At 39.2% G+C, this 13,398-nt stretch overlaps 1 protein-coding gene across 1 annotated transcript in view; it reads right to left on the bottom strand.

Moving 5' to 3' along the window:
• LOC118210811 (protein NLRC3-like) overlaps nt 1-13,398 on the bottom strand; it is a 48,148-nt gene that overhangs the window by 12,814 nt on the left and 21,936 nt on the right. Inside the window, exon 9 of the mRNA XM_035387257.1 lies at nt 10,820-10,993. Within this exon, the coding sequence (XP_035243148.1) occupies nt 10,820-10,993 (174 nt within the window). The remainder of the gene's footprint in view (nt 1-10,819; nt 10,994-13,398) is intronic.

Here is a 13,398-nt window from a genome sequence, read left to right as displayed (position 1 = left end):
CTGTACACTGCCCACTTAACCTACATATAAAATATATTTTATGTGATTTAATTTAACAAGTATTATTGAAAATGACAATTATGAATAGAGCCCGACCAATGCCAGATTTTTGGGTCCGATGTCGATCCCGATTTTGGAGAGTCCTAGCCCACCGATTACCGATGTTTTGACCGATATTTTGTCAAAAGTGCAACATTTTCAAATCAATTTGAAAAACTTATATTTTATCAAAGTTTCTATATTTGAGAACATTTAACTTAAGCAAACAAATAAATAAAAATAAACACACAAAGAACTTTTTGATAGATAAAAAAATGTAAAAGATGATATTAAATTAAATTAAATATATATATATATATAAACACCATGTGAATTCAAAATAACTCCACACGTTGCTTTTACTCCTTTTCCAGCCATCTATAAAAAAAATTATTTAAAAAAATCAGTTTTCCAGTTTCAAACATGTATTTTTATGAATATTATTATTATTGTTGTTGTTGTTATTAATTTGTTATTATTTCTTAGCATCTATTCTCAGTAAATGAATTATATTTTCTTATTTTATTCCTACTACATGATCTCAAAGAGTAAGACTTTATCTAGCGGGGCTAATGAGTGAATCAACTTTAACGTTAGATGAAACTAAATTGACTGGATGAAATACGTAACGTGAGCCTTGTTCATAAGAATTTGGTGGTGAAAAAAAGTACAATGCGCTTTCGTGCAGGTTACCCGCGCTAAGTGTTGGTTGATTCACTTCTCCAACAGCAATCCTTCTCTCATGTTATCACGACAAAGCTAGATAACATGGCTTAAAATGATCCACGTTAGAAGTGTTTTGTCGGCGTCTTTACTGTCTGGTTAGCTTGCTACGATGACGCGTGGCTAGATGACACACTCGCTTGCAATAACGCGCTGGCTATTGACACAGCATCATATAGTAGCTAATATCATTATCTTAGATAAAAAAACAAATGTGTGATGCATTCAATCACCATTTTATTTTGGTTGGTTATTTGAGAATACAGCGATGTCCTCTGGAAATGTAGATCCTACGCTGCTTATGTGCTCACTGCCACTTCATAAAGGCTTGCTAGCCAGCTAGCTTGCTAAAGTGAACCAAATACCTTAGCTAGCTCGCTGGCTTGAGAATGATGATTGATAAACATAGTGGTCGTATAAACGCATTTAATTAAAAACTTTCGCTAAATATACATACCTTTATTGGGGCAATCGAATCTGTGCAGACAAGTCTTGCAGTGGAGAATATTGGATGAGGCACGAGTGACAAACGTCTTATGACAGAAGTAGCGTCAACTGCTACAGTTCACACTTGTATTAGAGCTCCCTCTACTGGATAATTCTAGTAAATAGCAATTACAACATTCGAACAGACAAGTACAGATAAATAATCAATGTTTTTTTTGTTTATTATACTTATTTAAAAATCGGGACACATCGGCTGCATAATTGCTGATCCCGATGTTGTCAAAAAAGTCAAATAATGGCCGATATATCGGCCAAACCGATATATCGGTCGGGCTCTAATTATGAATTTAATAATTGATAGGTCAGTCGACAGTAACCTGGTGGAATCAACCGACAAACCAAAACAAACTCTGTATTAGGTCTACTTCTAAGTTACAAAACAAAACCGAAGACATCAAACAAGATGTTAAATTTAGATTACCAGAAAAGAAAGACTGAAGAGCCAGACCTTATCAAAGCATTACCCTCTTCTAGTGCCACAGAAACAAAGGAAATGAGCTAAAACGCATAACCAAGAAACCAACACCAAAATAAAGACCAACTGCAACACAACTTTTTCCTGAGGCCATCATAAACACTTAACGCAGCATGGCTTGAGCATGTTTTCCCTGATTGGGCAATTCCACGGTCAGATGTAGAAAGGGAGGCAGGCTCATTTACGTCAAGGACTGGCCTATCTAAAAGCTGACAGTGTACTTATTAATGAAAGTGACCTTATGTTGTTGAAAGCATGGCTAAGAACCATATATTACCAAAATATTCAGGAATTCAGGCGGTGCAAATGGCGAGAAGCGGTAATTGCAGGTGTGTTTTTGGACCTCACTTCCCATAGATCCAACCGGATCCAACCAGTGTCGCCCCTTCTCCACCCTAGCTCCCCAGTGGTGGAACAAACTCCCTGGTCCTCTAAAAACCACTCAGTCATTGCCCATCTTCTGCCGTAGTCTGAAGACACATCTCTTCAGTCTGCACCTGGACTAACTACCACTACTCTGCAGGGTACTCCCAACTAGGATCACTTATCACTTGTACCCTTCTACCTTATTCCTGTAGCACTTTCATGTTACACATGCACCTCCAGCCAGCGCTCATATTGAATTTGTATCATTATCTTGATGTTGTAGCTCGTTATCTTGCTTCCTAGTTTGACGTAACATTACTTTCTGACCTAGCCTATGCTTACTGTCTGGACTCAACTTACCGTGTTCATGGCTATGAATAACTGTTACATAATGAGTATTGTACCTTCTAGTTTGATGTAACATTACTTTCTGACCTAGCCTATGCTTACTGCATGAACTGGACTTACTGTGTTCATGGCTATGAATAACTGTTACATAATGAGTATTGTACCTTATCGGACCTGTGTTTTGTAGTTGTTCCAATGACCTCCGATATGCACTAATTGTATGTTGCTTTGAATAAAAGTGACAGACAAATAAATGTAATGTAAATGTAATGATTAATGCAATAAAATATTTAATGGCTAACGTAATAAGTTTTGCCGTAATGTAATAACTTACAACAGTTAGTTTTTTTTGATGAATAATGTAATACTTCAATCGTTAATGTAATAACATTTCAAAATTCCAGTCTTCCATTATACCAAGTGTACTTACAAAGAATCGGAAGGCTCATAAAGATATAGAAACATACTATAAATATACTATATTTAACATTTAAAATACTGTTATTATTGTATTGAAAATATAAGGAGTGCTAGATGGCTGGTTTTCTGCCCTCACACTTGCGTGACTGTGCAAGGCTAGACAGACAGCGTACAAAAACCCCAATAATAAAGCCGTTTCTTCAGAAGTATGGTCTTTCCTATAAGTTGAGTTCAGGGTTGACATGGTAAAACTGCAAGAATACAAAATAAATGTCTTAATACAATGCTGTTAAATGTAAAATGTCACAATGAAATAAGCTACTTTATAAATAGTACCAATATAAATTGTTTTAGCTTTCTAACTTATGAAAATATGTAAATACATATGTAGCAATATAGCTACCTGCTAACTTACATAAATGTTGATCGCACGCAGACAAGCTAGCCAACCAACGTAGCACACAGAAAACTAGCGACAAGCATTTCTACACGGACATTTCTAACGCGACTAAACAACAAAATTGCCTGCACACCTCTTTACATTCGTTTTCTTGTAAACCTTAACACTTATCTATAACTATTTCAATTTTACTCACAGACATATCAACTCCAAGGCATAAAACGTCGGAGAGCTGTGGAGAACACGCTGTAGCTTGCTCACTTATTTTTCCTTCTGAACACGCAGTGGAAGACGGTACAATTTGGAACAGGAAATTACATGCAGTAACAAACAACGGTCACAAGATGGCACCATCATGCACAACAACGTTAACCATTTAAGGGACAGAACAGCTGGGCTTTGCATTTTTGGAGTTATTCCATTGACCGTCTGGGAAAGCATGCCATGAATATATGAAAACGATTTAAGTAATATAAAGGTTTTAAAAGGTATGCACACACACACGGGGGGGGGGGGCGGGGGAGTGGAGATGGGGATAGGGTTTCACACTCTGGCAGTGATGAGGGCACTGCACACACCTGGACAGGCATGCAAGTGTAGCTCCTCGAACACGAAAAACGGGCTTAGAAAGAGCCATGTAGCGGGTAACACCCTAACTGGGTTACTCACTGGGCATATTGTAACTTTCACTTTCAGGATGTGCAGTTTCTCTAGAATAGCTGAAAAAATCAAGCAAATATTATTTAATAAAATAATACAGGTCATGGTCATGCCCTGGGATAATTATATAGTCTCACTACTAGGGCTGTGCCATATTGTATCGTCCATGATATACCGATACAATTCCTCCCCACGATAAGAATTTGTCATCCCGCGATATTGATGATATAGTTGATGACGTGTTTGGGCATCTCACCATCTCACATGTAGAACGAGAACAAGCATGGCGGAAGGAGGAGTTCCAATCCTAGACGAGGTGGAAGAATTAATCCCAAAAAAAGGAGTGTCCTCCGTAATATGGAGGTTTGGATACAAAAGATCAGATGTGAATCAAACGTCTGTGATTTGTAAAGTGTGTCAAAAACCTATATCGACAAAGGGTGGAAACACATCAAATTTGTTCCACCAGCTCAAGCAAAAGCACCGAACAGAATATGAGGAAAGCCAGAAGTTGCGCGAGGAGAAAGCGGCAACAAGTAAAAGTTAAGCAAACTCCTTTAATTCAGAAGGGTATTGTCAGCGCGTTTGCCAGTGGCACTCCCTATGATTTAAAAAAAAGTCAACGCTGGAACGGACTGACGGAGGCGGAGGCATTTTGCTTAGCCAAAGACATGTTGCCAGTCCGAACTGTTGACAAGGAGGGATTCAGGCTAACGATCCAGAAAATGGACCGTAGATACAACATGCCGTCAAGGAAATATTTTTCAAAAACGGCCCTGCCAGCTATGTATGAAGAGTGTCACGGTAGGTTACAAACAACGCTGTCTACAGTGGAGTTTTATGCCTCAACCAGAGACATGTGGAGTAGCCGAGTGATGGAGTCATACATTAGCCTCACGGTTCACTACATAACCAGCGACTGGAGTTTGAACAGCTCTTGCCTCGAGACAAGTTTTTTTCCAGATGACCACACGTGCGAAAACATCGCAAGTGGTTTGAAGCATTTTCTTCAAGCATGGAATCTAGACGAGGAGAAACAACGAAGCAACTGCTTGAACAAGAAAAGGCCCTCACACAAGTCTTAGCTGCTGATAGGTCAACCAGACATTGATGTCCTTGATTCTGTGAGTAAGGCACTAGGGCCTCTCTTTGATTTCCCAGATGGTCTCACTGCTGAAAATTATGTCACTGTGTCATGCTTGAAGCCTGTTCTTCAGCTATTCAACAGTGAGCTGCTACAGGGGACAGATGAAGACACAGATCTTACCAAGACAATTAATAGTTCAATACTGGACAATCTGAACACCAAGTACAAAGAGCCAGAGATTGAGAAACTGATCAACATGGCAACAATGGTTGATCCACGCTTCTGCACTGAATACATGAGTCAAGAAGAGATCCTGGTCATCAAAGCCAGAGTAGTCAGAGAGGTGGAATCCCTTTCTGTCATGCCAAGTGACACTGCTGCCCCTGAAAAATCACCTGGATCTACAGGACAAGCCCAAAGTGCATCTAAGAGGCAGAGGGAGAGTCTTGCAAGCTTTTTCAAGAAACCAGCTGCTGAGCTGACCAGCCTTTCTGACACAGAGAAAATTGAGGCTGAATTAAACAGCTGTTTGCTTTGTCCACTGGCAGATGGTGAGAGCGATCCCCTCGCCTGGTGGAAGCTACGCGAGGTGAATTTTCCTCAGATCAGTGGTTTGGCAAAAAAGTACTTGTGTATCCCTGCCACAATTACAGCATCAGAGAGGCTACTCAGTGCTGGGGGAAATACAGTAACATGCCAAAAGTCTGCTCTGAAACCAGCCACAGTTAATATGCTAGTCTTCTTAACCAAAAATCTTAAGCTGTGACGTCCTGTTCTCTTTTTGATAGCTACCTCTTCCTGAATCACATGCTTTAGTAGTATGTGTGTGATAACTTGCACTACCTAATTTGTGGCATGTTCCAGCCACAACTTCATTTCCACGTAAGTTATTTTATTTACTATTTCAGAGTATATCAGTGTTTACATTTTCATTGAACTTGTATTTTATTTGTTAATTTGTTGTTAATTTATCAGGTTGTTTTTTGCACAGTTTTGTAGTTTTGTAACCTAACTGAAGACATGTTTGGGATTGTTACTTTTTGATTTGCTGTTTGCACTATTTTTACGACTATTTGTACATATCATGACAGTACAAAGGTTGTATAAGTGTTTACGTTTTCATTTGTTGTATGTAGTTTATGATTAAAGTCAGAATCGGTGTTTACATTTCAAACTTGTACTTGATTTGAATCATTATTGTGTTTATATACTGTTTTGATGTTTTGCAGCATAGTTTAAGACTTGTTAAGTTTGCACTCTTTAAACATTATTTGCACTTTTACAGAAGAAAAGTGTTTTTACAACATTTCCATTTATTTTCCTGGGGTTAAATTATGAATCCTGCGAGTATTGGTGTTTGCATTTTCACTGGAATTTTAATTTGTGAATAAAATTCATATTCTATTTTTTAGCCTACTTAATTGGTCTAGTTTAGTATTTGATGATGGTCAGGATTAAGTTTTACTTTTTTGGATCAATGTTTGTTTGCACAGCTCTCAAGACTGTATGCTGATGTGACTTGTGGCCAAAAAGTATTGAATGGTACCATTTTCATATCGTCATTGATATTGTTACCGCAAAAATTACCATGAAATATTGTGATATAGTTTTAAGTCTATATCGCCCACCCCTACTCACTACCCAGATTACCCTTAATTTGGTTGATCCCTAGGATAGTGAGTTTTGGCACTTACATCTGCTGAATTTACAGGTTAAGTTGCTCCTTCAGGGCAGAAGTCTATGAATCACAAGATTCCTGGATGAGCGGTACATTTACCTCCTATGACTGATGGTCTTAATGTCAGAGAACACTTAGATCAGTGTTACTCATTACGCGGCTCGTGAGACTTTGTTTTGCGGCTCAGACCCACTGATCACAATAAGAATATAGCTATAACTTCCATCTATAGGTTCCGTATAGGTTCTACAGACGTCCTGTTTTAGCACATTGAAATGAATTATCCAGCAGATGGCAGCATACTGAAGATACGTCAAAGAACGTAGGCTACGTAACAGCGAGGGATCATGGGTAGACGTATAGCCTATGTGCGTAGCTTTGCATTTGCGAATAGTTTTGCAAGTTTAGCACGTAAACCTAAATTAGATATTCCATAATGCCGTACGTCGTAATGTTATATCAAATATTGTCTCAGCCTCCGCCCCACTCAAAATGGACTGATTTATTATTAGAAAAAAGCAGAACGAGAAAAGTGATTCTTCATTAGCTGACAGCGATGGAGTTAGAAACAGGCCCGAGGAGAAAGTGCAACGTGAGAAAAGAGGGGGAAAATGCAGATCAGTTTGGCCGAGAAGCCCAAGACACCGATGCTGCACCAGCAAAGAAAAAGGTGCGGTCAATTCAGGATGAACACCGAAAATTTCAGGATACATGGACTGATGAGTTCTTCTTTGTGCAATACGAATCCACTCCATTCTGCCTAATTTGCCAGAAGACTAGTGCCAACTGTAAACGGTCTAACCTTGAACGCCACTTTAGTGCTTTTCACGCCAAGTACAACATGTTGTACCTGCCAGGTAGCAACCTGAGGATTAATAAAAATTAAACAGTTGACACAGACTCTGAGCAGCAAAAAATGATGGCGAGATCAGTCTCTGTTGCCGAGAAATCGACCGAGGCCACTTATGAGATGGCATGGATTTTAGCTAGGCATAAAAAGGCTTTCACGGACGCTGAAATTGTTAAACAATGCTTTTTGACCTCAGCTGAGATAATGTACCGTGACTTCATCAATAAGGACGCAATAATAAAGAAAATACATGCACTGCAGCTTTCAGATTCGACATTAATGAGGAGGATAGAGTTTATTGGGAAAGATATCCAGGAACAGCTAATTGCAGATCTTGCAGTGGCACCATGTTACAGCACTGCACTCGATGAGAGCACGGATATAAGCGACATGGCGCAATTGTGTGTGTGGGTTTGCTTTATTCAAAAGGACGAATTTCGGGAGAAGCTGTTATGTCTGTTACCACTTTGTGGACAGACCAGAGGAGAGGACGTTTTTCAAGCACTGATGAACTTTTTTGCAGGGAAACAAATCGACTGGTCGAAACTTGTGTCGGTGTGCACCGACGGAGCTCCAAGCATGAGAGGGAAGGAGAAGGGACTTATCGGACTGATGGAAAAGGAAAACAGCATTCCCAAGCTTGTCTCCTTTCACTGTATAATTCATCAGGAGGCACTGGTGTCAAAACTTAAAAACCAAGACCTTAAGAATGTGATGCAGCTCGTTGTGCGAGTCGTCAACTTTATCGAGGCCAGGGCACTTAATCACCGGGAATTCCGTGCACTTCTGGAGGAAGACGAGGCAGAGTACGGGGATCTGGTGATGCACAACAAAGTGAGATGGCTATCGCGTGGCCGGGTGCTTGAACGATTCGGTACTCAAATTCCTCACATCCGTGATTTTCTTGCAAGCAAGGGGAGGGCTGAGCCAAAGCTTGAGGACCCACACTGGATATTACAGCTGACACTCCTCACTGACATCACATCCCAGCTGAATTCCCTTAACCTCCAACTCCAAGGAAAAGGGAAGCACCCAGGTAACATGCTAAGAGCAGTCACCGCTTTCCAGCACAAGATCACCACTCTCTTCATACCCAACAGAGAATTTCTTCACTTTCCCAATGTAAGAGCCTGTACAACTGCTAACCCTGATCTACTGCAGCATTTTGACTATGATGAATTTGTAGGCATATGGGAGGAAATAAGAAATGAATTTGAAAGGAGATTTCAAGATGTTGTGGGGTATAGGGAGCTTTTCAATTTCATTGAGAACCCTTTTAATGTGTCATTGTCAAGCCTTACACCTGCTCTGAAAAACCTTTGTCCAGACCTTGCTGTAATACAGAGTGAGATTCTTGAGCTGCAGGTCAACAATGTACTTAAAACTGAGCTCAGATCAGGTGTTGCTCATTTCTGGAGCATGGTCCCAGCCTGAGATTATCCATATTTAAAGCTTTGTGTGCAGAAAGGGGATTGAGCTATTTTTGTGAGCACTTACTCAAGTGAGGCAACATTTTCTATAATGAGCATTGTCAAAAGAAAACATAGAAGTAGGCTTACAGATGTGCATCTTGATTGTTTGACTAGGATTGCAACCGCTAACTACAAGTTTTGCGTGGAGAAAGTCAAGGGACAGCTAAAACACATGAGAGCCTCAACATACTGATACAAATATAACAGAGAAAAATAAGTTTTTCATCTCTATTAGTAGACCAATATACACATTTTTGTGAACTTTTTTTATTTCATGTTGATAATGCTTATGTATAATTGCATATGTACATACATACATAAGATGAGTTCCACTCCCAGCCTTACACACTCACACACAAGTATTATACATTTTAATAATGCAATGTAATTATGAATTGAGAATAAAAAGAGATGTAAGGATGGAAAGCATGGTACAGGATTTTTTAAAACATACACAGAGATGGTAAATATCTTGAGAGTGATGATAAAAAAAAACATCTGAGTTATATCTGCAATCTCTGTGGCTCTGAGTAATGGCCTTACTCATAAGTGGCTCTCCTAAGAAAATTAGTGAGTACCACTGAACTACGGCATCAACTGGAATTACACTGCATCGCCATCTAGTGGCTGTGTGAGAACACCACAACTGATTATTGCCACTAACTTTTACTGCTGGTAGACACCAGATTTTTAAAAACGTGGTGTCTTTTGAAAATTCCACACATTGCACCTATTTTCCGTGTGTCCTTGCCCTATAATCCATTCATTTTATTCTCACACGCTTTTGCGAATATAATTCACTAATTATTGCGTTGCATTTAATTATTATTGTAACAATGATAATAATAATGATAATAAAAGCCTGATGAAGTCTTTTTTTTTTTTTTAAACCCCTTATCAACATGTTTGGTAGACCTTGTGGAGTAATATAAACTGCACAAAAAATTTAATAAGTGGGAGCATTTGAGAGTTACTAGAATACTTATCTAAGAAATACTCCTGTAAATGATGTTATCCTTTAGATGATAGGAGCTAGAGCCAGAACATTGATCTCTGAATCAGGCTATTCCACACAGCGTGCCTGCTTACAATGGTATAATATCCATCCTATGACTTGGGACTGGAAGCACAGCAGACTGACTAAACTAAATGATGTAACACTGCATCTAAACAGCAGCTCACATGTTGTTCAGATGGACATTCTCCCACCAAGATGTACACACACACCCCGCCGGCCAAAAGTTAATGCTTGGCTTTACCAGCAGAATAAAATACCATTTTATTCACAATCCTTTTAGAAACACCACAATCCTGCAGCACACACAGGTGTGTGATGAACGAGTGAAACTCACCTTCATCAAAAGGTCAGTGTGTGAAAGAGAGTGGGGTAAATGTATGGATTTCATTAGAGTTCATAGCAGGTAGTGAATAATGCAGATGGATGAAGACTGCAATGTGTGACACACCTGAAACATTTTACTATGCAGGTGGTCAATCTTTTACCATGTCAATCAGACACTCAGCATCCAGTCATCACCTGTGACCTGATACTACAGACTCCACTGAAACCTTATATTCTGCTCAGGAACCACAAACCTGGCAACCCTCAAAAGGTTTTATCCTGCTTTTATTTGTTTGTTGTGATAGAGGAGTAAGGTATACATGGGCAAAGAAAGAATGCTGGTGGACAGAGGAGTAAACTGAGAGAGAAAGAGCTTTTTAATATTTCACTGAATAGAACCATAATCACAAATGCTATTCAGTTAAGATCACACAGTACACAACACTACTCACCCCAGTCTCTGCAGTTTACAGATTGGACTCCTCAATCCAGCACAGAGCAGCTCCACTCCTGAATCTCCCAGGTTATTGTAGCTGAGGTCCAGATCTCTCAGGGGTGAGTTTGATGACTGGAGAGCTGAGGCCACAATATCACAGGACTTCTCTGTGAGGTCACAGCTGTTCAGTCTGCAAAGAAGAGTAAATATATTATAGTATAATATTAGGTATACATAAAACATATGGTAAATGATACAAATGATAGTGTTCAGTAATGAAGAGTGAAATTGAGGATTTTAAGGTTGATGATGCTCTGAGGAAGATGTCTGTGCTACACTCTCCAGCTGCCGCACTTTGGACCTGAGAATTAAACATCCTGCTGGACAGAACTGTGACAGTTCTACAGATGTAATTCTGACCCAAATGGCCCCTTTTCTTATACTGTAAGTTCCCACCCAATCCCAGAAGGTCAGCTGCCATCTTTCAAAGTGGACAGTGAGTGAACTTGCAAAGCTGATTAATGTTTGGCACAGCTACCACCAAAAGGAAAGATGCAAAGGATGAAGCACATCTTCCAGAGAGGACAGTGAGTTTGTTTCTTTACTTTAGGTTTTCTGTGACAAACAGCCCACGGCACTGCAAGCTAAAATACAGTTAATAGTAAATTAACTTTAGAATAGGGATGCACCGAAATGAAAATTCTTGGCCGAAACTGAAAAAAAGGAAACACTTGGCCGAATTCCGAATACCGGTATTTTTTCATTTCTCCATTTGTACCATTAAATCAATTTTGCTTTTGATTTATGCTTTTCAATGACAAAATTAAATTACAAAATGACAACGTGATGAAAAAACTTTTATTAGTCTATTGAACATTCAGTCCGTTCCAGCAGACAATATACTAAAAAAGCACAATAACTGGGGTAATGAACATAGAGGGCAGGGAGTGTTCCACAGAAAGTTGATACTAGTATAATATTCTGTAAAAATCTTTTTGGGAGGTAATTCAAGATCTTTATTGATTTCCTTTGTACAATACAAGAATACAATAACTAAAAAAAAAAACAAATAAATGGAGAAAACACACATCATTCAACCAACATGATTTCCAACCACAAATGTTCACTTGTAGCCTAACGGTGGAATCTATATTTCATTTTATTTCAAAAGATAAGTCAGTGCCGATTGTTGACTAATCAAGGAAAATGTAAAATACCTAATAACCGTACAAATAGGCTACTAGCTGCATGCTGTGAGTATTAGAGGTTCTAAATGCACAGAAAAAGGCGCTGTTTGAAATGAAAGTCGAAGCGCGAGACGCGCGTGTACGGACAGGGGAATCAGTTCGCTTCGAGGATTCTGAATTCGCTACAACACCGGCACGGTTTGAACGCGTCATCAATAGCCGCAGGAGAGCAACGAAACAGTGTCACATTTATTTCTATACTTTTGTTACAATCATTTTTTTTTTAAACACACACATTCTGTCAAAGTCTTTGCCATTTTCACTCTTTTGGCCTGAATACCGAATGTGTTATTTTGTGCTATTTTTGGCCGAACATTTTCGGTGACCGAAATAACGGTGCATCCCTACTTTAGAAGCAGAAACACAAGGAAGTTATCTGTTCACATATGACTAGCTGTGTGTCCCTTCTTCTGGTGTTACATATGACCAGGTAGAGAAACAAGGTATTCTAAAGGTCTGTGGGAACTCTTGTTAATGATACCTTTGAGTTGATTTTATTGATATAGTGATACATTTGATGGCGCAGCCCAAGGAGACACCATTCAGCCTGTTCTGGGCTCCAGGAAACTTCACAATCAGTGTACAGGTCAGGCTATGGCCTGAGATGAGCCATAGAAATAACTCAAGAACAGGCACTGGGGGCAGAGGTCACTTTAACAGTTCCCTGAGAAGACCTCATTCTGGCACCCAATTATATCCTACAATTCCTCTACCTTCCTATTTTCATTCTATCTACAAGCACTATGCTGGAGATTCTGGGTCAGCCTATACCAGAATAAAGCAGAGACCAGGGTGGTACTACTGGCCTTGTAACATGGTGCATTTACTGCCTGCCCTAGCCTTAGAACATAGAAACACAAACATTTAATTCATAACCAAACGTATCCCTCCCAAACCAAACTTAACATAATTTTCATCATGACATTGAAAAGAAGTGTTATCCTATCAAGTGGCTTAAAAGTAAAAATATAAAAAGGGGTATAGATAAATCTCTCCTCTCTTCTAATCATTAATTCATTATGCGTAGACCAGGAAGAGAAGGGGAACCCCCCTCTTTCAAACACATGTCAGGGATTCAAACAACATTTGTTCTCATAATTAAAACTTACAATTAAAAGCAAGGCATGTTTTTTCTTCACAAATAGTTTGGCAATTACAGCAATAACTTGAATTAATTCACCAAACTGAGTTTGTGAAGAAAAGGTGTGAAGTGCATTTACTAGTCCAAGTCCAAGTTAAGGACAAATGTTAATTGAATACAGGCTATAAAGTGTTGACTTGTTAAGCAAACATGAGCCTTTGGTCTTGTGTCTCAGCTTTGTCTAACTTCTCAGCTGTGCGCCTTTGG

This window comes from Anguilla anguilla, chromosome 13 (genome assembly GCF_013347855.1).
Source record: "Anguilla anguilla isolate fAngAng1 chromosome 13, fAngAng1.pri, whole genome shotgun sequence".
In the NCBI taxonomy this organism is placed as follows: Eukaryota; Metazoa; Chordata; class Actinopteri; order Anguilliformes; family Anguillidae; genus Anguilla; species Anguilla anguilla.
The sequence above is the reverse complement of the archived record's forward strand: the minus strand, read 5'-3'. Positions and strand labels throughout refer to the sequence as shown.